Source organism: Botryllus schlosseri, chromosome 10 (genome assembly GCF_051294905.1).
Source record: "Botryllus schlosseri isolate E-star chromosome 10, Bs_hap1, whole genome shotgun sequence".
Classification (NCBI taxonomy): Eukaryota; Metazoa; Chordata; class Ascidiacea; order Stolidobranchia; family Styelidae; genus Botryllus; species Botryllus schlosseri.
Genome location: NC_137245.1, coordinates 21,017,992 through 21,041,915, shown reverse-complemented (window position 1 = coordinate 21,041,915; position 23,924 = coordinate 21,017,992). Strand labels below are relative to the sequence as shown.

Sequence of the window (23,924 nt, the reverse complement as noted above, 5' to 3'; positions counted from 1 at the left end):
CGGAAATGACTACTTCTACCTTATTTTAAAGGATACCTCGTTCGAAGCGAAATTTATGTGGTTTTGGATAATATCCAAGATGTAGGCTCACTTTGAAGGGTACTTCCTAAAACTCAAATATTGCGCAAAAGTACAATTAGGGATCTAAAAGTAACTAATATAGATGGTTATTTTCGTAGATTACTTACCCTCTACTCAAGAGGTTTTTCAGGTAGAACTACCTACTTTTAGGACTGTGTATGTCAAAGTAGTTTGAGCTTACGTTTATATCACCTTGACAAGTGGCATTATCACACATGAAAATGATATTATCGCGTAATACCAGAAGTTAACATACGTCAATGTGTTTCGGAATTCACTAGAAATTGGTTACTAAGAGAAGTATATTCTTGTGTACACAATAGCGGAGAGAATATTTAAAATGTAGTAAGCAGGCCGATGGGTATTCATTGAGTTGTATAACCATAAAAAACATTCCCGCGCGCGTCTTAGGATTAGGTGGTAGGGTTAGGCAGGGTTTAGGAGCGCGCGGGAATGTTTTTTATGGTTATACAACTCAATGAATACCCATCGGCCTGCTTACTACATTTTAAATATTCTCTCCGCTATTGTGTACACAAGAATATACTTCTCTTAGTAACCAATTTCTAGTGAATTCCGAAACACATTGACGTATGTTAACTTCTGGTATTACGCGATAATATCATTTTCATGTGTGATAATGCCACTTGTCAAGGTGATATAAACGTAAGCTCAAACTACTTTGACATACACAGTCCTAAAAGTATGTAGTTCTACCTGAAAAACCTCTTGAGTAGAGGGTAAGTAATCTACGAAAATAACCATCTATATTAGTTACTTTTAGATCCCTAATTGTACTTTTGCGCAATATTTGAGTTTTAGGAAGTACCCTTCAAAGTGAGCCTACATCTTGGATATTATCCAAAACCACATAAATTTCGCTTCGAACGAGGTATCCTTTAAAATAAGGTAGAAGTAGTCATTTCCGAGTAAGTAAAACGTTAGTACTCTAGGTCTATCATGAAGTTGATGTACTCCAATATCATAAGGACTTGAGAGTATTTGGTGCATGTAGGCAAAAAAGCTACTTGGGTATCCTCACAAAGTGCGAGTACTATACTTAACAATTCTGAAAGTTAGCGCAGTGGTATGTTCCATTGTCATAATGTCCTACACCTGTGAACCAATCTTCAAGTTGCGCATTCAATGTTAAGCTCGGTAATTCCGTTATTAAAGTTGAGTATGCATAGGTACGTGCTACGCCCCCCGCAAAAGTCGACTACTTGAGTACTCAGTACTTCTCTACTCATCGTCTCTGAACGCTAGAGGTGGAGATAGTCTACAAACATTTACTTACTCACTTTGAAATCGCTACTTGTACTTATATTCGAGAAGAATTGCTCGACGTTGAATACCATCCGAGAGCGTTTATGATGCTACTTTTACATCATAGAATATAGAGTTATAAAAGTAAATAATTTTATGATAATCTACATCATCAAGCTGAAAAGAGGATGTACCATCAATTAGTACTTACGGATCATGATGAAGTGAAAATTCCTTATGGGCTCTATCACCAAACTATGACTGAATTGGACATCAATAATATCGCGAATTCTCTTATTCGCCAATCTCACGTGTATGAGTTAGAATTTCGTCAATGTCATCTCAATGAAAACCTCGTCCAGATTCTATTGGATAAAATTCGCGGATTTGAATATGGGGTAAACGCCTTCGCACATTCCGCTCGTAGTCATTGATCATTATAAATTCACGTTCAATTTAAGTATATGTTATCCGTAAATATTGAGATACAGTTTTATCGTTATCGCATTGTTCTGTATTACTAATGTGTTAAGGCGCAAATTGGTGGTATCGCAGCGAACAATGCTCGTTTGCTAGTGGTATAGGCATTAGTCTCGATAGCCTTACTAGATAGACTATAGTCAGAGTTGATCAGTGTTAGGCTGTTCATAGATCATTTAGCGTTTTATGCGTTACGTTTTGCGCTCGTTCAGGTCGAAATAAGAAAACTCAGCGTTACAGCACACGACGACATTGAAAAACTCATCCCATTAATCTGCGAGCTGATGAAGGAGTGTGCTTCGACGGAGCTCAATCTGCAAGAAAGTGCTGGATCCGATGATTTTCTGATTATTTTGAGCAAACTTATCCAGCACCATCAGGTATTGGTAATGGAAAAAGCTAGGCGCTAATCTAGTATAGAGCCTCTCGAAGTGATATTTCCTAATACCTCATTTCCGTAGGTGAAATTGAAAAACCTCGATCTCAGCTACAGGGAGAACATTAACTTTACGCAACTCGGGACTATTATTTCGAGCGATCTAGCATATTTGTCAGTTGTGAATTCGCGCTTGCAGTCAACAGATTTCATTGCTATGCAGCTCAAAAACATTAAGGTCTGCGCGATTATTGCTGGGTACAGTTGTTAATGATCACATTCTGTATGAGCGGCTGTGTAGAGATGGATGAGGGAAATTCTAGTTTAATCTTAGCACATTTAGCCTATATTATGACGTGAGTGACTAAATAACATTTTTTGCTGTTATAAGTTTGAATTTTTTATGTCTGATCATTGCTGATCGTAAATTTACATTTTCCGATATTTTTTAGCTCCAATATCTTGACATTAGTTACAATCAGCTGGATGAAGAGTGTATGATCGCGCTGCCTGCCTTACTTTGTAAAGACAAAGCGGTTACTCTGATCATGAAAGGATGTGGCCTTACACCCGAAGAAATTCACGCTTTTGAAAGTTTTGCTGATATCGAGGTACTTAATCGTTTCTATAGTTTTGTGGATCATTTTGAAATAAATTGGTGGATTTATAGGTTGAAAGCCTTGATCTGAGTTACAATACCGATATGGAACCGGCGGGCTTGAAAGAAATTGGATGCTTCGTAAGAAAGCATTACACGAAAACAGTTCGACTTTCAGCTTGCGAATTGGATGAAGACTCACTAATATCGTTAAATAATGGTCTCGGAATTTATGAGGTGATCATTTGAACTAGATCTGTTTTGTTTTCTAACTGAAATATTCAATCACAGTGTAATGCTTATGTGAGTTTTAGTCATATTCAAGCATGACATTTCATTGATCGATAGAATTTTCATCATCAATCAAGTGTTTCTGATCACGAGCTTCATTATCTTCTTCGGTGTTGAATAAGTTTTTGCTATTAGGAGTAGAAGTCGCAAAAATAAAATGCTCAACCGTCGGTAAATAATATTATGACTAATCTATTACAGCCTTCGAGCCGTTTGTAGTCTCGTAAACTATCTGAACATCACACCATGTTTTAGCTGCATTCGCTGGATTTAAGTAGAAATCCTGGCATATCATCCTGCTACAAAACAGTAACTAAAGTCCTGTGCAATTCCCGTGTGGAAGAATTTAATCTGTGTAATTGCAAGATGCTTTCCATGCAAATCAGGAATCTGAGCGAAGAGATGGGAAAACGATGCGGTACGGTAAGATCTTTCTGCTCAATCATAGATCCCGATGTAGCGATGTAGTTCGTTTCTTTACTTTTAAATTGATATTAATCTCGTATTATTCAATTAACAGCTAAAGGCAATCGACCTCAGTGATAGCGATAGAACGAGAATCGATGAGAAATACGTGAATTCCATTCAGAGCTTCGTGAGATATAATCCTGAATGCCGCAAAGTCAAACTAGTCTTACCGCGCTTGAGTGGGGAAGATATGAAGACCTTGAGAAAACAACTGTTCTCACCTAGTAAGGGGATATTTTCCGAATAAATATGTATCTAGATGAGAATTAGGAGATTTCTCCTTTACTTGATAATGCTTTGCGTGAGCGCTACGGCCTGATAAGATTATAGGTAGGTAGGCCTACATATTAGCAGAAGTTAAGACATGTCAATGTAACTTTATTAGCAGAAGTTAAGACATGTCAATGTAACTTTCCGCATTTCTGTCTATATCGATTCGGAATCCACCAGAAATTGGTTACTATGTGAGCGAAGTATTCTTGCAAAGTAACAGCACAGGCAAATTTATATTTGTTCGGTATAGACAATATGATAGAACCTGATATTTCCATTTGGAGAGAAGACGAAATTTGATGTCGTAAGGTAGGTTATTTTACACTATCGTAAATCTCTGTCGCTATAATGCTCGTAATCGAATCAAATTTGACCTGCAACGTATTCTGGGTAACCCTAACAAATTGCTTACGTAGCTGTAGAAATTTGAAAAATTAAAAGTTTAAAGAAGGTTTGGGGCAATCCTTCGAGTATTCTCAGAAGAAACTGTATAGATCCTACAGTAAAATGGATGCGATTAAACGATGAAGGATTTTATTCTTAAAATATTACATGAGACAAAACATGCGAACATCCATTATCTTGATAATGCCATTGCAATAGATGTCAGTCCGATTCCAACAAACACGAGTCCCTTCCAAACTTTATTGTAGTCGAAAGCGGTATTATCAAAGAATTCTACAAAGCCGTCCTGCAATAAAAATAGAAGCCTTAATGATCATACGGAGGAAAGTTATCGTGTCGTAGAATATAAATTGGGAACCGAATTAGAAGGTAAAGCTGAATTTCATCATCGAGAGGTGATATGGGCTCTGGAGAGCAGATACACTATATGTCTCATGCTAAAGATAATTTGTAAATCCTAAGCAAGGCATGTAAATCACCTACCCATCCTCCATTTCGCACTATCCACTTTCGTCTTTTGCTAGCAATGTAATTCCCAACTGTCTGTATGATAGCTTCTATATGCTCCCCGTGATGTTCAACCTCGTTCTTGCGAGCAAGAATGCTACCGAGCACAAAAAGGGAGACAATCCTCCCCCAATTTTCTTTGGTATCTTTGAAAATTTCATCAGCTATCATCAGGAACATTCGCTCATCGGGTAAATATTCTTTATATTTTTTATTGACTTCAACATCACTACAGCGGAGACGTTTGGAGACTGCGTTTAGGACTGTTCGATATCGCTCGAACATTTCATCCCCAACTTGACGTAAGGTTCTCTCTGCTTTCGTATTTACCTTAACGCATGAGCCGTCGAGTTCGTACATGATAAAATTCCTGGTCAAGGAATATGCTTCGGATATAATTTCATCCTTTTCGTCAGTGATCGAAGGTGCTGATACTCGTGATAATTCCATGGTTTGAGGAGAATAGCGAGTCAAAGCTTATTTCGAGATCTAAGCTACTTTGAAAATGAGGATCCTAGGATTTGCTTAATTTTCATCTATATCGTACAATGCGTTTTCGCGTTCCAGAATGACTTATGTCAATGAAAAATAGCAAAAATGATCTCTCGACCATTGATCATGGTTTTGTTTTTAAAAGATGCCGCGATGTCGGTATAATATTTTCTAAAACTCAAACTAGGACGAAATCATGAATGTGTAGGACTTATGATTAACATATATTGTGCGCAGACAACTTTGTTACAAGAACTATGATATTCCTGTACTTGCACGAATTACAAATGCGGTATTGTAAATTAGTATATAGCCTACTACACAAAATCCGGAGTCTAAAAGTTTTTATTACAGTTGAGAAAAAGTACTCGATACGCTATATTTGAATCTAAAAATGTTAATCCCCGTAAAACGTACTGGGTGCGGGGTTCGAACCCACGTGAACACCTGTTCATTGAAACTTAAGTCCAACGCCTTTACCGCTCGCTCAACCCAGTTCCATTGTAACGATATCTGAGAAATCTATTAAATTAGGGTAGAAATAACTATTTCCAAGTAACTTTCACGAAGTCTCGATACGCTATATTTAATCTAAAAATATTAATCCTCATAAAACGTACTGGGTGTGGGCTTCGAAGCCTAGAATAATAAGCGGATCGTGATTGAAAATAGAAGACGGATCACTGGATTAACGTTTATGGAATACTCCGCAATGTAAAATTAGTATATACTGCACAAAATCCAGAGTGTAAGAGTCTTCAGTGCATCGGAATAGTGTAGTTTTCTATCTACTTTACAAAATTTATACGCTTTTTCTTGCTACGTTCCGGGATAAAATGTAATTTTTCGCGCTTTTTGTTTATTTTTAATAAAATTAGTATCCATTATACAAAAACGACGTGTAAAGGTAAAGTACGAATACAAGTACAAGTTGGTAGCCTACTTGGCGTAGTTTGTCAAACACCATTCGAGAGTAGAAATGCATCACGATATCGCGAAAACTGTTGCGTTATAATTTTGCAGCTAGCGGACAGTTGGTAAACTAGCTGGGGCCAAATACCCACGTTATCATGTCCATGTCCATTGCCGGTACACTTCGAACTAATCTATATGCACATATCGGCTTACTATGCGCACCAAATCGTTAGTAGTTATGTTGTAAAGAGCCACAGATAACCAATCTGTAGTCGCGCGAAGCGCGCAAAAATTTTCATGTTCATGAGTGAATTTCGTCAATAAATATTAGTATAGTTTCACATATTACTATAAAATATTTATCCTTTCTCGGCCAATGTGATCAGATTCCCAGATACAGCTGATGCAGGGGGTATCTGCGAAAACTTAGGGTTGTTATTACAAGTGTCGACAGCCGCATAATTTTCCTTCTACTGCTGCAGATTGGCCACCCATGGATTGAAGAATCAATATTGGGGTTAGCTATACACGGTAGGCCTACTTGCTAGACAACTATCTCCTCGTAAAGCATGGTCTTTTGGAGCGCCCGAAGTCGTTTTGCAGGCGTCTCGGTCTTGGCAGTGGTGGGCCATTGCACGTCAAGGCAATATGCCCATTCGTACCAGCAAATTCTTCATCCATGGAATGATATTACCATACCGAAGCCGTATCAACTAGTGAGTAATAGTGATAGTGGGCACATAGAATGGCTCACTTTGTAAAACAACAACATTATGTTTCAACTGAAATCAATTTTAGCGTTTCAACATGATTTACTAAGCGTTTTTCTGAATTTTTTTTTTCAAATCAGGTCGCGGGCCGCAAAATAGGACCTCGCGGGCCGATGATCATCGAGGCATAAGCAGCTCCACAGAGCCTATACCCTTAACAGGAAATTTGTGTATACATTTTATATGCAAAATATATGCTATACTTCAGCGTATTCGGCTTTAATAGCTCCTAACATTATAGCAGCACCGTCGCAGCTTACATTATAACGTTATTAGTCGCCGCTGGCGTTTTACTATCGATTTAATTACCCTTATTCTAGACATGCAAAAAAATTATGCAGGTATTAGTATTAAGCTCTACTCAGTAAACTGCGATCTGAAATAAGTCGTAGGGATGGTACTACAAAAAATAACTATACATCGTTTTGTATGGCCACATATTGTAGTGTTGCGGCATAGACCGAACGCGTCGGTGCAAGTTTTGAAAGCTGGAAAAGATACGCTCGTATTATTTGATTCGGATATTAATCCTGCGGAATCTCAAGTTATTCGTAGTCATTGGAAGGATAATTGCATCATAGATGTGCAGGAAAAAGAGATCTTTCGATTTGTGGGTGTCGTCAATATTCAACGAAAATCCGACCATATAATTGTGCGCGGGTCCCATTGTTGAAATTGAATTGATCAGCGTGACGTTATACATACTGCGCTGTATCGAAAGCATCAATGCCAGTTGAATATCGTCGAATGGCTGTCTATAATGTTAATGACATACAAGAGTCCTAGTTAACAATACTTAGTTCAAATCCAACAAAGGCCACTTCGACATGTTGATGAGTATTATCTCATTGTGACGTTAACGCTATTACTGATATATTATGCTCTTTTTTCGAAATAAATGAACATTAATTAATTATTGATCCGCGAAAATACAAAGTTCTAAATTCACATAAGAATAAGAGAGAATTTATATTCCTAAAAACAGCTTAGTACGCGTTTTCGAAGTAGTCGCATTAGTCCTAAATACACATATTAGAATATTACTCCTAAATACACATAATAAAATATCTAAGGAAAGTATCATCTAACGTATAATGAATGTTATTTATTTCTCGGAAGCATGGACCGAGCCTAGCCCAACGTTAATTATATTATGAGAGTGTTTACATTCTAAATAGCCTGAGGGGCGGGGCGTATAAAAAGGATAATAATACTACTGAGGTCAAGAAATAACAGCAGTCAACAAAGTGATTGATAGCAATTGGGCCACCCGAAGATGCATCGTCACTTATAACTTGCTCTAAATTTTCGAGAACACTCCTACATCGAATCTACCGATGAATCTGATCACATCTGTGGCCTGAGAACAGATAAATGTTTGATAGTAATATGGAACAATACTAATATTAATCACGAAATTTATTGGCGTACGGACCCAGGGTTGTAATGACTCGAGTCATGACTCGACTCGAGTCAGACTCGAGTCACGATTTTTTTGTGACTCGACTTGACTCGAGTCATTTTCTTGAAATGGGCAAATGACTCGACTCGACTCGAGTCAATATTTGGATTGACTCGACTTGTACTCGAGTCATTACGCATGACTCGACCCAAGTCATTGACTCGGCTTATTTTATATGACTTGAAGATGAAGAAATTCGCGAATCGTAATGGCTAGATCAACGCATCTGACGAATTCTGCCGACGTCGCTATTTGTCGCCACTGCCTCCGTTGCACTCGTCTGATATCAGATAAACGTTTACATTCTATAATGGTACATATAGTAGCAATGCATTGTACAAAATCATCCCGTGATGAAGAGAAGAGGTATTATATCCTCCGCAATCAAAGTACCCAAGACTTTTTAATTATACAAACAATCGAAGCAAAGTTCTATTAGAGCCAATGAAATGACTCAGATGGTCAAGTACTTGGAAAAGACTGATAAGCTCATGTGTAGATCAATTCCTGTATCTAGTGCACCAGTGGAACGTGAATTCAGTACATGTGGATTTATTCCAAGGCCATGCCGCTATAACTTTCCACTTTAGTATTTTTGAAGTGTAACTCAATGATTTGATCTGCTGTCTGTGAAAACACACAATACCCTCCGTCCATTTGACGTTTTGTTAGGTATGTGCATTGAGCACGTGAGTAATAACGAATGGCTAATGTTATGTGATGTTTGTACAATAGGGCTGTTCAAAAATAACTTCCTTTTTATATTACTGGGTGCGCTACTTGATAAAATTGTTTTGGTGCATAAAAAGAACACTGAATCTGGCTTGATTTTAAAAAGTTGAATCAATGATATGAGAGTAGAAAATTTTATTTTTGAAAATAAATGGAGTGTTTTTATTGAGAAATTCTTTCATATAATATAAACTAGTAGTAAGCCGACTAAATATTCTACTCTAATAAATTCGCTTTTTCTAGTTGGAATTGAGTCAATTTTGCTATGAATCATATTTTTACACAATATAACAATATCATGAGGTAGCCGGTAAAATTCGAAAATCTCCATTTGTAAGTAATCCAAAATTTTCTCTTATAGTGGTAACGCTCCGGCGGCTATTTCGGGAGCTGAGCAGGAAAGCTGACCTGATAATGTGAAAGAAAAACTGTACCTCTACATAAACATGCATCTGTTGATTCTCTATCAACTGGTAGACGTGAATTCGTTGATTCTCTATAAGCTATAACCTAATTCAGGATTGAAAACATGAGTTGAACATGACTTCAATGCAGTGACTTGGACTCGGACTCGAGTCATAACACTATGACTCGGACTTGACCCTTTAAACGGTGACTTGGACTCGGACTCGACTCGGTGATGAATTGAAAATGACTCGACTTGACTCGAGTCAATACCACAAAAGTAAGATTGACTCGTGACTCGGAACCATGTGACTTGGTTACAACCCTGTACGGACCCATAGCACGACCATGGTCAGTAGTGACCACTCGCGATTTCGGTGCATACAGCAAGCAATAGATTAGTCCGATGTTCACCAGAAATGAACAATGAACATAGACACTCTAGGATTGGGCATTAGGCGTTCAGCTAGTTTATTACGACTATGCCCTGGAATGCGGCCGTAGGCTACACGAGTAGTCGAAATGCTGCTGTGAATGGCAGAAAGGTTGGCCACCCCTGGTTTAGCCGATGGTCCCGCTATCATTCGGTCCAAAGATATATGGCACGCCTCACTAATAGGAATCCTAACGTCAGTTGTGACGTGGTAATTTCTTGGTATATGGACTTACCTGGCCAGCAGTAATTCACTACGCTGGCAGCCACGCACATGAAGCCAGCAAGTACAAACGAAACACAGGTTGAAACCGGTCTTCCCAGTCGGTTCAGTACGAGTATCGACAGGGGGCACGCCACGATCTCAGCTATACCGCTCAACGCATTGTTCACGTATACATCGCCTGGATTGAAACGTTTCATATAAAGGGTGCGACAATACTTCGCTCAAAACGAAACGACAAAACCTACCCGAAAGAGAACCAACGTTCAAGGATAGGCCGTAATAAGTCAGCGACACAACAAACCAGCAAAATGTAGTGATCAGGGTGACTCGACGAATACCACTAGTTTTGAAGAGCGTTATAGTTGAATAATAATTCCGTCTGGTGTCGGCTTCCTTCTGCAATTCCAGGTTTAAAGAATGACGTTTCATTTCTCACTTTTGGTCTCAATTAATTCCGTATTACCTGAACAAGCGACTTCGACCAAACGTCTTCCGGCAGATTTACTCCGTTTCTCTTTGCCATCAAGATGCTGTTTTCTTTGGCTTTAGTGCATCTTCCGTTTGCAAAAAGCCACCTAACATTAGTATGGCGTATGTTATATATGTTATATAGTATGTTAACCTACAAAATATTTTAAAGGTATAATTCGATTTCACCTTGGTGATTCCAACATGATAGGCGACATGAGCAGAAAAGGTGCGGACACTAATGATATTGCCAACTGCAAATCTTTCCAATCTCTCCATATGTACGCCATGCCAGATAACAGAGTGTATCCAATCGCATACGTGGCGTGGTAGGCGGTGCCGATCACGACACGCCATTTACCGGACACGATTTCCATTGCTATAGAATAAAAATGAGAAGATTCCAGTCCTAAGCGTGTGAAAATAATCGGTGTAGATGTTCTTCAAATATCTCACCGTATACAAACCCCACCGAAAATGTTACGGTGCCACCAACAGCAATCAGAAATCTTGTCACCGAAACCATCACAAGTGAATGGGAAAATACACATGCGATTCCACTGGCAAGAATTAACAGGGTACCAATCATCATTGGAAGAAGCCGTCCGACGCTGTGAGACATTATGTATTGTATATTATGTATGCAGGTCGAGGTATGTCTATAAAAGTGGTTCTTGTGACCAATGTTCCATGGAACACTAGAGGATCCCTGAGCCGGTCTCCGGGGTTCCGTGGAGAAGACACACACACACACTCAACTCACTCATGTTTCTAAATTTCTGTGATCGTTGCTGCAGTCCCCTATAATGAAATCTGCCGTGTCTGGATGCTGAACAGCTGGAGATTGAAATTGTAACACTGCAAAATGACCTCCACCACCAAGTCCACCAGGCTGCAGGAAACTTTTGGTGGCTTGTTGACACGGAAAAGTACATTGGTGTCTGCGCACTGCGCAGCAGCTATGGAGGTTGCAAGCGTGTTTGATTCAACTTATCGTTGTGAATCAGCCTTTTCGGACAGGAACTTCATCAAAAACAAGCACAGAACACGCCTCACTAACGCACATCTGGAACACTCACTCAGAGTTGCAGTGTCAAGTTGCATACCCGAGGTTGGTGACCCCAAATACATGCTAATATTAGGCAGTGTTGGGATGACTCGAGTCATGACTGACTCGAGTCAGACTCGAGTCACCTTTTTTGTATGACTTGACTAGACTCGAGTCACTTTGCTAAAAATGACTTGACTTGACTTGACTCGGCCTATCAGAAATGTGGATTGACTCGTGACTCGGAGCAAAATTCACGAGTCAATTTCAAGTCATCAAGTAATCGTTGTCGATCAAAATAACTGTATTTTGCATATGTTCGGATTGTTCGCGAAACGTTGGTATAACCCGTCTGAGCGACCAATCATTTAATGATCGTGCATTTGACTGAGCCTCCATTGTTCTATCACAAATTAATTGACCGCAAACGAAGTGATCGAAGCTTACAGCTCACGTTGTCGTAAACTAGTATGGTAAAGTAATTTCTGTTCTTTGTTTTACCTTAACCAAACCTCTTGTTTTCTTGAAACTGAATTCGAATATAGTTTATATAGTCCTCAACCCTTGGCGCAGGCTCGAATTGTATCGTAGCGATTTGTAAGTGCGTAATGTATTGCATCTTATCAATTCGTATCTATTCTCTATCTTGGCTGGTAACTATAAACTGAAGTTTAGCTGTTCTACGTATATGTGAGCGATAGAGCGTTTTCTTACGTGTATATTTAACTCTATATTCGTTCATCGGTTCAAAATCAATGACCACTCAATCTGTATTTTAGACAGGTAGCAAAATGCAATGACGTTATCATGCCTCATACTTTGAAAACACAACTTGACTTGAATTGTGACTTGACTCATGACTTGACTTGACTTGACTCGACTTGACTCGAGTCACCTCCAAAAATCGAGTGACTTGACTTGACTCGAGTCACCTTTGAAAATCGATTGACTTGACTTGACTCGAGTCAAAGTGTGCCACGACTCGAAATGACTCGTAACTCGAAGGTAGTGACTCGATCCCAACATTGATATTAGGTTGCTGAATCCGATTCTGTGCTCAGAATTTCTCTATCACGTCAGATGTTTTCGATTTTTAATTTTCTTATTTTCATAAATTAATCAAATGTCGGATTTTGTTAGTGACATTACGGTGAGGGTACAACAGCAACATAATGATGAAACCTGGGTTGTTGTAGAACAGAATACCCGAGTTTTCGGCGAACTTGAATCCAGTGGTTTTTAGTAGGCCTACCACTTTTTGTTCTTAATTTAGTTCCCTAATACAACTGTCCTACAGACTTATTTTGTCAATACATTTTGTGACAGCACACTGATCTTTCGTAAAACGCAAAAGTTTGAAAACAATAAACATTGTATTGTTGGTATATTATGTAGAAGAGAATTGTTCAATCAGGTACATGACCTAAATATGTGGCCCTTTAAACTTGTTTTAAAAAATTAAAAGAAACAGGATGTCTGCTTTTCCAAAGAATACTTTTAACAGTTGGTCGGAGGTGGCTTCATACGAAATAGCGAGAGGTATATATCTTCTCGGCTAACGCAAAATGTCTATAATGACATTACCCATTGGTAGAATCTCCGAAAATATATTCATTTGCCGTGATTGAGGAGCTGTGTCGCGCAGTTCAAATGATCATGTAACTCATGAGAGTGGTGCATTCTTTTCCTTAAACTAGTTTCTACTTTTCAAAATACAAATCACAGAAGTAAATAGTCTATCTAAAATACTCTTCAGGGATAAGTGGAAGTGGTCTGAAAACATATCAACTTCAGTCAGTACTGCAAGTAGAATAAATTTACTTGACTACCCCGAAAAAGTAGTAAAAATCGACATAGATATTATCTTCCAAGCGTGTCGGGATGGAGCAAAAATAACGCCAGATTCGTATTCAGCGACCCGCCCAAATTAAGTATAATAGAACTAAAGGAATCCTGGCGCAAAAATCGTGTAGACCAGTTAATACGCCCGTTAGGGTTGTTCAGAATTTGTTCAAAATGTCGTAGCTTTCAGTCCGTTTCCCATATGCCTCATACCTTAAAAACGTATTTTAGCTACTTTTTTCTTCAACTCATTTCTTGCACCTGTGTGTATGTTGAGGAAAAAGCATATTGGCAGAAAATGGGGGATTCCTCTGTATAATTCAAGTGCCTCGATTTTAGCGAGCCTATGCTAAAATGCAATAAATACCAGGGTTTATGCAGCTGTTACGGTTTGAGTTGATGCTAAACCTCACTACGGATAATATATTGAGTTCAGGACGTCATTTTCATGTAGCACCCTACCTTAGAAATCCCCAAACCTACCTGAAACTGAGCATCATTTTGCACGATTCACCATTTAAAACAGGAGTTCTTAAAGTATGGGTCGCCAAGGGTATAAATTCGGTTCGCGACTGCACGTGAGCTCATTTAAGATATATAGTCCTATGTATTATTCGCTAAATATCTTATAGAAAAAAAAAAACGAAATTTATTCGAGCTTCGCGTGATTTCCTGTGGATTGTTTGCGCTTATCCAACGTCACTGTATATGGGCGCTTTAGCCAATAAGCGGAGATACGCAGAAAAGTGATTACAACGTGACTTGATTATGAAAATTGTACGGCCTTTGTATTACACGGATTGGTTTGATCTGACGATAAGATTTATGTACTATTGGTTTCCCTGTAAAGCTGTAAATTGCGCGGGTAATACTCGGACAGGGTAGAGGGAGGGAAAGAGTGGATCCGTAACTGCCGCACTCATTTGTAATCAGAATTTACAGCAATGACCATAACTGTATTCGCAATTTTGAAAGAATAAAAAGCAAGTAAAATATATTCCTTGTATCGCGTAACGCCGTGACTGACCGTTAGTTTGAGTAAGTCTATGGGTGTGCAATGCGCGGGGCTATTAGACACAGGTATTTTGGGGTCTACGATTTCCGCACTGGGACACACGAAGACCTGGACCTGGCCCCTCGATACGAATGCGACCGACAAAGGAAGAAATCTCACCCCACGAAGAAATGCGACTAAATACTATTACCTAAGATAAATTTCATATGACATCAACATCACTGAACAGTTGACTTCTGTGTAATGAATCGTGTTTCATGGAGCTGCGCTGCGTACAACTGCATGCATATGCATATGCCCCTTATCTATTTAAAGTACACGACCGTAAAAACGTAGCGTATACTAACAACATAAATCCATTCATTTGGATGTGTGGGGATTAGGTCGCAAGATCTCAAATACAGCTCAGATTTGGGTCGTGGTCTGAAAAGTTAAATAACCGATGATATGTAAAAGCATATAACCGTAAGTGTTCGCTCCACTCGCACAGAGACGATGCAGCAGCACCTATGATAAAATTAGATACCGACCATGCTATGTGATGCACATACCATAGACGACAAAAACATTAAGTCCGTATCTTACAAGTCATGGAAGATTACCGGCGAAGATTTCAAAATTTCGCAAATTCATCCTATTCTCGCATCTGATTAGTGTTAGAATTTTTAATCCATTTCTTTGTTATGCTGTTTCGTTTCGTTATCGATTGGCATGTTATGTTGTTACGTTTCATTAGATAATTGGTCGTTTATAATGTGGTTGTGGGAGTGGATGGTACCGTTACAGTTATAATCTTTTTCATGGTGAATCGTGCACGATTATGGTCAGTTTTAGGTAGGTTTGAGGATGAAATTGGACGCTCTACTGACAGACCCTCGGCTCTTCAAGGATGTCATAGATTTGACTCTGTAAACGAATGCTCACATCCAATGCATGAACAATTATCGCGGAAGTGCCGAGCAACACTATTGGGTGAAAATCGCCAATCAAATCATTCTCAACAACAACGACCTCAAACCAGTGTTGGGATAAAGTCACTACCTTCAAGTCACGAGTCATCTCGAGTTATTGGGCATTTTGACTCGAGTCAAGTCAAGTCAATCGATTTTCGAAGATGACTCGAGTCAAGTCAAGTCAAGTCACTCGTTTTTCGGAGGTGACACGAGTCAAGTCAAGTCAGAGTCAAGTTACAATTACAGTCAAAGGGAATTTTCGAAGTAAGAATGATGATTCAAAGTCATTACATTTTGCTAGTTATGCGAAAGACAGATTGATTTGGCAATTTAGCTGTAGAAAATAACGAATAGTTAAATATACACACAAAAAGGCACTGTATCGCTCACGCACACGTAGAACTACTGATAAAATACGACTGCCAAAATATAGGATCGAATAGGAGGCCTCGAGAAGTTGAAACAAATTGATATAGTACAATACACTACCCATCTACATATCCGTGAGAATATAAACCCATAAACTAGATTAGTTCGATTTAAATCATACAAGAGGGTTGGTTAAGGTGAGCACTGCGCAATGTAAGCACTGAGCCGTCTAAGAAACAGAGATACGTTGCAATTATAATTATTAGATTAATATACTGTTAGTTTATCAACGAAAGCTGTGATCACTTTGTTTGGGTTCAATTTATTTGTGATGTAACAATATTTATTGTGTCTGTTCCCTTTTCTGCGTGTGTATGCTGAGAAAGTATGAGTGAGCTTTTTAAAAATATTATATATTCTACTTTACTTTTGCCTTTGTATGTATTGCAATTCTTTCTGAAATAAAATTGGGATAACTGCGGTCACCAAAAAAGATCATTGAAACTTACAATCAATGAATGACTGGTTGCTCTCACAAGTCGCACCCGCGTATCTCGAACAATCCAAACATAAACAAGATACAATGATTTAATCGACACAGTTTACTAGATGAATGGAAATTGACTCCTAAATTTTGCTCCGAGTCAAGTCAAGTCAAGTCATTTCTGCAAAGTGACTCGAGGCAAGTCAAGTCATAAGTAAAAGTTGACTCAAGTCTGACTTGGAGAGAGAGAAATTTGACCAAAGTGGCATAAATGTTCATAAAAATAATTTATGTTCATTCACAAAATAATTTTGGACCCCTTCGAGCTCGGTCCGCCTCCCCCAATTGGGGGTTTGGGGTGCGGCAGTTACGGTCCTGCTCGCAGATTAGCGTAAGTGTTCCTCATGCAAGTCTGTAAACGTTACGAAACTGATCTATAATATAGTCTGCTAACCGGTGACATGATTTATGATACAATTTATCTTACAAAAGAACAACCAAATAAATTATGATGACTATAAATATTTTATTAAACAAACGACATCAACCTTTTTCCAAAGCACATTCACTAACATGGATAATATACATACTTGTCGGAAAAATTTCCAGCAATTAGGCTTCCCAGGAGGCTTCCCACATACATTACGGCGGTTGCACTGGTTCCCAATATCAGTCTGTCGCATACCAAGTTCCACTACGAAGAGCATATTTGGATTTTAGATCTACTGGGTTGATGCCATGAGCGACAGTACAAATGGACACGGTGCCAGTTTTAGTTTAACCAGGTTATACAAAACTTATTCATGCAAAAATATCGCAGTGAAATATACCGATATATTTGATCAAATGTTTCTAAATGCCATCAGCAGTCAATTTAATTTTGCTTTCACAAATTAGAATTAGACATGAAGGTTGCATATGCCTATAAGAAGTGCTTGGACAATCCGTAATAGCTTTCGATATAAAAAGAAGCCTGGATAACTCGGATAACAGCTTTATTCGGCCAAGATGCTCAGGCACGGAACAATAGTGAAATTAGTCAAATCCGGTCAATTCGAACAATTCTCCGCCTAATCGGACACATAGGCTCACAATTCCTCTCGTTAGGTTATGACACAATAAACAGTACTTTGATCGTTCGATTCAACACAAGTGCGTGATTACAGTGAAATAACGATGATACATGCAGTATATCAATCGAGAATGAGCTCATACAAGGTCGTCAGCAGCTTCATAGTCGCTTATATTGGAGTACAATTGCGTGAATTGTATTATAGAACAGATTGGTACTGAAAATTTAGCAGAAAAAGCGAAATTCCTCACTAAAGTGAACGATCAAGAAAGTAAGACGCTTCCTTGCCAGTTCGGCAGTTATAGTTTCGTTGGTAGGCATATCAAGTACTATTTGAACTCTATCTGTGTGTGTTACCCAGTAATACAGTATACAGAATTTTGTTGAATGGTTTGGTATCGAAATACTGCATAATACAAGTTGTATTATACAACTGACCTGGAGGTATAACTAACGTGCCTTTTATGTGACATGTGCCAATTACTGCAGTATAGTGCAGTGCAATTAATTTATTACGACGGAGTACCGTATTCTGAATGCGTTCTGTAGGCTACTTTACGCAAGACCATGAAGCAAACAATTAATTTTTCGGACAGACTCTGCCTAATTCGGTCAAAAGTGAGCGCGGAACTAAACTATTTGAATTGGGCGGAATCGACTATATTGTGAATTCCACTGATTCGGCTTATAGTAGATTCTCACCTCTGTTACAATGGTGTTTCCAAAGACATCCGATTCGTAAACGTAAGATTCGCAAGAAATCAGTGATACATTTGACGGGAGATCCGAACAATGCAATGCTTCATCGCAGCATGTCGAATAGTTGCGATCAAACATTTTGCAGCCATTGTAGCCCTGTTTTCGAACATTGAGTGGTCACAGCAGAGAGTTGACCCACACCGGTAACACATACTAACGTTGGCGATCGGTGGGGTTGATATATTGAGTAAATATTGATCTGAACAGTTTGCGGAAGCTGGATTACCATCCAAACCTGGTAAATGACATCTATGCTGCGGAACTCCTAATAAAAATACGGCTCCGACCTCATGCATTCCCACTGGGATGCTCAGGTAAACTGTAAACACTGCTAGGAGTGCCTGATACCTTCCCATGTTTCCAATGTATTCCAGAATTTTATCAAAGTCGTAAGTAACGTTCTTCGTCTCACTCGACTCACCGGTGCTTTTCAGTGGTACTTGCTCCTCCATCCCTCTCATAAGTTTCACGTCATAAATAAACCAGGTAGATAGTTATAACCTGTATCTCTGGAGATGTTATTCGAATCTATACTGCTATAGCAATAAGTCGCACGCACACCACAATATACCCGAGGCAAAGTTTAGTAGGCTACTGCACACATAATTGCGTCAGCACTTTAGAATTTTGTTCAATAGACAATATAGACATACGTCTCTGGTGCACCACACTTATATATGGTTACTTCATACATCATTACGAATATATTTGAAGGGAATGAAAACGAGATCCCCTAACTTCGAAATTCCCGCAGAAGTGGGACTTGTATGCTGTGTTCGTTAATAATTGAGCTCCGTGTAACACAATGATTATACAATGTTTTAAACGAGGGAAAGTCTTCAAGCCACCTCGCCAGCATTCAAGCTTTTGATATGGGTCTTCGAGAGGATCGCAGCGAGTGCAGATTCAGACCAGCGTCAGGGTTTGGTTGCCCGGGGTACTGGTCAAGGACGCTGTGTCTGAAGGCACCAGAGCCGTCACCAAGTATATGCACCAGCTCCAAGTCGAGAGTCATGCTCGACGCCGAAAATCGACATCGAATGCTCTCCTAAAATTCGAAATTCCATGCTTCGATTGTTGATATACAATGTTCTTTCCAATTCTCTACTATAGTTGCAGAGGATTCCCCTGACGAGTGTCAGCCGAACAGATTCGAGTTTCATTTCAATGTGAATATACTATTCAATTGATATTGGATTATGGTGAATTTGGAGTTGCCTACATGCTGCGATAAACATGATTCGAACGTACATGTGTGTCAAAGCGAGGATATTTTATTATTTGAATATAGTACTACTCACCAAATCCCAAATGGGCAAATTATGTGGATGGCTTATATCAGTGCAGGAAATCACTTAGTCCAAATAAGCTAATATATTCCTAACCTACCAGGCCCGTCTCTCGTAAGTGGTAACTTCAGCAGTCGCGGTCCATTCGAATGAGATGGCATTGACAATTATACAGTATACACCCGTGTATATGTCTGACCAGACAACTGATCAGGTTAAGGCGAGACGCTGGCTATCGAAGGAACAGCCATCTCTTACTAAGTTTGATGGTTAATCGCTTTAGAGGTGCGGACATCCGACATCATTTCAGAAAGGATGCAACGGCAACCAGTCAATTTCGTAGGACCGCCAGTTTCAAAAGAACTCACGTCTGAGTAGAAGGCATTCGCGCCGAGTGTGAAATTGAGGCCCTCGCAGACTGCCGTGCTGGTCGACAAGACGAGCAGGCGTATACGCATGCACGTCACATCCTGCATGATAATTATGGGCGCGATTTTTATGTGGCTGTGGTGTTATGATGTGATTAATTGAGCCCGGCGATAGGTTCCTGTACACTTCGAGTTCGGCTTGTAAAGGTATCTGTCTAAGTCAGGGGTGGGTAAACTACGGAAACGCGCAACAATCGTATTTAAAATATTTTTAAAAAATGCGTAAAAATCTAATTTATGCAGGTACTCGATTAAACTTTTTTTCATTATATTTCACTATGATAATTATAAGTTAGATTCTGACTAGTGTCTTTTTATTTCATTGCTGGTGCCCACGCCCACGCATTTTATACGGTTTCAATTTCTAAACATCACAGAAAATCAAAATGAGAATGTCTTTCGGATCACTAGTATAATTTTACATAGCCACTCCAGCAAGTTTATTACTTTAGTGCTGGAAAAACAGATTCGCGCGTGTGCTAGGTATAGATTCGTTCTCTGTATGTACGGAAGTATTTATATTTATAAAATCTATATATAGCATATTGAAGCTAACATGGTTATGACGCTGTTAGTATTGCGTGTCCTGGGTTGAACCAAAAGTAGAATCAGCAAATCTATATAAACACTAGATCACTGCTCACAGATTCAAATCTCCATCCTGTTCTAAGAATCGGGACAACCGACTTTCATCCCTAAGTTTTGATAATTGCTTATATTGAGGTTGACCAGTAGCTTATGGAATCTCGCCAATGTTTCTGAAGCTTGTACCACATCCTCAAATCAATGGTTGGTTGGTTTTAAATAAAATGTATCCAATTTCCCCATCTTCACTATTTAATCAAATACCAACATTGCGTTTTGGTTTATAACCCCAATTTTATATAGTGCGGCAGGCGAATGGATTTAGATGTTTAATGTTCGGTCCACAAGTATGCCAAGAAGAGAGTGACACCCATTATTTACTGACATGTCGAAATTACAGACACCAGAGAAGAAATGTCTTGGGCGCTGGGCGCTGCCTTCTGAGCAGTGTACTTGTCCTTGGTGTCCTTGTGCCTTGATATTAAGCAGCAAAGCTTGTAGTTTTTTCGAAATTCGCCCTCCCTTGACCGACGAGTGTTTCGTGTGTTTGTCATAATCAAATTGGGTCCCTCAGCTATCCACGTTCTAATCCTGGTCCATGACGATACACGGGATCTCGATGGTTTCATCCCGGTTTATGTCCAGACCTGTCATTTCCAAATCTACCCAAACCAAGCGCTGTCTCGGCGACGACATCATTATAATTTCAAACTATTTATTCTGATACTGTTGTCAATGCAGTTAGGGCGCGAACTGTTTGTGCCTCCTGTCATGTCGACAAAAACTAGAAGGACGGGTTTACCCCTAACTCCAGTATACAAATATTTGTTGCTCGAAACCTTCTTTGAATTTCAGCTTTCTGGTTTTTCTTTTTGACATGCTCGTTCATCCTTTATGGGCAGGCCGTGTTACATTTGCTATGCCAAAACTGCCAAAAATAACTTATTTTTGGCATTTTTCGATTTTTATTTTTGGCAGTTTTGGCATCGTCCTCTAAATAGATAGTTTCAACTTCAAATTAGTCACAAAAACGCTCTATTTGGGCTAGTTTGTCAAAAGACACCACAAAATGTGCAGCATCCACGTATAATCAGTGCCGACAAACAAAGAAAAAACCTAACGATTTCATAGGTTAATATTATCAAACGAAACCACAAAATGTGCAGTAGGCTATCCATCGGAATCGGTGCCAATAAGCAAAAAAAGCCTAACCAACACGCTCAACAGCTGTTGTTACAGCTGTTGAATAGACTTGAATCGTTTGCACTGTAACAGTGTTTCCAAACTCAGGTCAGCTAAGTTTCTCCTAAATTTATCTCTCACCCAGCGAATCTGGGAAATATCGGCTTCAACAGTAGCCGCTGAGGGAAAGAATGTTGCCAGTCATCCACAAAAGGGTTTCAGAGCTTCAAAATCTTTGGAGGGCCGAACCGGCTACCATTGCATCACGAAAAGAGATCACTTCGACAGTGCCATCGATCTCATCGCGGAAAGAATTTTCTTCCCGATCCTTTTTCAGGAGTTTCCTGTGTTGTCAGTTGTCTCTCAACACATTCTATTTAGTAGCCCGACTATCATTTCTCCTTCAGTCTACCGATATATATTCGGAGGACTTTTGTCACTTCAGGTGGCTTTAATATTACCAACTATCAGGGAAGAGTCCTGATGGGAAGGTTAGCTTAAGAACATTGACGCAACAAGACTGTGTGGCAAACACGAGACTATGCAGCTCAGAAATAGCCAGACAGTTTGTTGCGTCACAATGTTCAACTCGATCACAATGCAAAAATCGTGGTTGATTTTGGGGGTTCCAGTTCCGTGAGTAGAATATAATTTATATTTTAATAATCAGTACTGCGGCAGCTTCTCATTGATACCCGTTTTATCAAATTTAGCGCTCGACAAGCCGGTGAAAAATGGTCGTCAAATTGCCTTTGGACAAATGGAAAGTATGACGTAAACCAAATGCAGTCAGCCGTTGAATCTCGCTGTGCCCACACCATTTAGGACACCATGCTTTCACCCTTAATGGGTGGGCTGGACCAAGATTAAGAAACCTGCCTATCACAAACGCTCTTCTCGCTTGTAACGCGGTCCTGTTAACACAACACCATGAAGGGATACACTATTTGACAGGCCGGGTTATTTTTAGCATATGCCAAAAATTGCTTATTTTTGGAATTTTCAAATTTTTATTTTTGGCAGTTTTGGCATCTGGCTCCTGAAATGCCAAAATAACACGGCCTGTTTATGGGTGATAGATATCATGAGTCATATAGGCCTAGTAATCGCGAGCACTGATTGACTTGTTTTACGAATTAGGGATTTGGAAACGCCTAGGTAACAACTTGAAACACATACCGCATAATGTGACAATGGCAACAAATAAGGTTTGAGCTAAACTGCATGGAAAGAGTGATTTCTTATGAATTTTATTGGTACTTATACTTTCCCACATAGCCTTTATTTTGAATATGGATTACGAATGAGAGGTAGATAAGTAGGCAGCATAATCGTGAGATATCAATAAACCAATGATATATATGGTATATATATGGTATATACAGTGGCGGCTCGTCCTATAGGGCAACTGGGGCATTGCCCCACCTAAAATTCTGTTCAATAACAATTTAACCATTTATAGACGCACAGCGCTCAATATATATCGAGATCACAGCGAAACCCGCGTTCTTCTTGTGCTTTCGCTTGCAAATGCCCATACATAGCGAAGTCTCCGCGAAAATCGAATTCTCTTCTGTGTTTTCGCTTTGTGAATGCCTAGCCGGGGCTTGCCCCGGTAGCGCTCATAACAAGCTTTCACTATCTATTCTCTCAAAGCTGCGCACAATTAGGAAACGTTGCTTTACTCTCTCCTATTCGTAAAATGGCCGAGCAACCGGGGCAAATATGCTTGCTCGCCCCTAAGGTGTGATGTAACAATCGTATCTATATCTGAACTCGGATACCGTGATATGCGTTGAGTCGACCGTTGCTGGTACAGGTCGATTTTGATGGTGTTTCACACCATGATAATTCTTGAAACTTGGTATGTCATGTCGTGATGGTGGTATTTAACACTGTCCTAAGTTTCAGGGTTTCTACTCAAAGTTTAGGGTAGTAATTCCGTTTCCAAAGTCGAGTGTGTGCTGATCGGTCATGTATCGCAAACATATTTCACGCAAAGCCGGTATTGGTCTCCATTGATTTTAACGATGCTCCTTAGCTAGATCCGTCATGAACTTTTACATGGTATGTCTTGATTTTAGTATCGAACGCTGTGCCAAGTCTCAAGGTTGACACTCAATGATTAGGGCAGCAATTTCGTATATATATCATTGCAATAAACATACTTCAAAGTAAACGAATATCCTGCTTAATTGATACAGCCTATATGGTTTTAGTCCACGCATCAACATTCGAAAAGCCGGTTTA

The 23,924-nt window shown here is 39.3% G+C and overlaps 3 protein-coding genes across 4 annotated transcripts in view; 1 reads left to right on the top strand and 2 right to left on the bottom strand.

Moving 5' to 3' along the window:
- The window catches only part of LOC145448165 (organic cation transporter protein-like), a 41,887-nt gene extending 23,090 nt beyond the window's left edge, over positions 1-18,797 (bottom strand). The window contains exons 1-8 of the mRNA XM_080326507.1: positions 18,349-18,797; positions 18,134-18,286; positions 16,950-17,053; positions 11,105-11,259; positions 10,838-11,027; positions 10,644-10,755; positions 10,426-10,576; positions 10,191-10,358 (exon numbers count right to left, since the gene is read on the bottom strand). Of these exons, the coding sequence (XP_080182633.1) occupies positions 10,191-10,358; positions 10,426-10,576; positions 10,644-10,755; positions 10,838-11,027; positions 11,105-11,259; positions 16,950-17,053; positions 18,134-18,286; positions 18,349-18,651 (1,336 nt within the window). The 5' untranslated portion in view covers positions 18,652-18,797. The remainder of the gene's footprint in view (positions 1-10,190; positions 10,359-10,425; positions 10,577-10,643; positions 10,756-10,837; positions 11,028-11,104; positions 11,260-16,949; positions 17,054-18,133; positions 18,287-18,348) is intronic.
- LOC145448667 (uncharacterized) lies at positions 1,932-3,807 on the top strand. Of its 2 annotated transcripts, none has more exons than XM_080327133.1 (4): positions 1,932-2,814; positions 2,874-3,038; positions 3,348-3,515; positions 3,682-3,807. In XM_080327133.1, the coding sequence occupies exons 1-4, from the start codon at positions 2,701-2,703 to the stop codon at positions 3,805-3,807; spliced, it is 573 nt and encodes a 190-aa protein (XP_080183259.1). In that variant the 5' UTR covers positions 1,932-2,700. The 2 variants fall into 2 exon arrangements, with proteins under 2 accessions (XP_080183259.1, XP_080183258.1); XM_080327132.1 differs by having other exon boundaries at positions 3,613-3,807.
- LOC145448668 (induced myeloid leukemia cell differentiation protein Mcl-1-like) lies at positions 4,351-5,195 on the bottom strand. Its single transcript, XM_080327134.1, has 2 exons — positions 4,722-5,195; positions 4,351-4,524 (listed from the first exon to the last, which is right to left on the bottom strand). Exons 1-2 carry the CDS (start codon positions 5,193-5,195, stop codon positions 4,411-4,413), a joined length of 588 nt encoding a protein of 195 aa, XP_080183260.1. The 3' UTR covers positions 4,351-4,410.
- Positions 18,798-23,924: the final 5,127 nt, after the last annotated feature.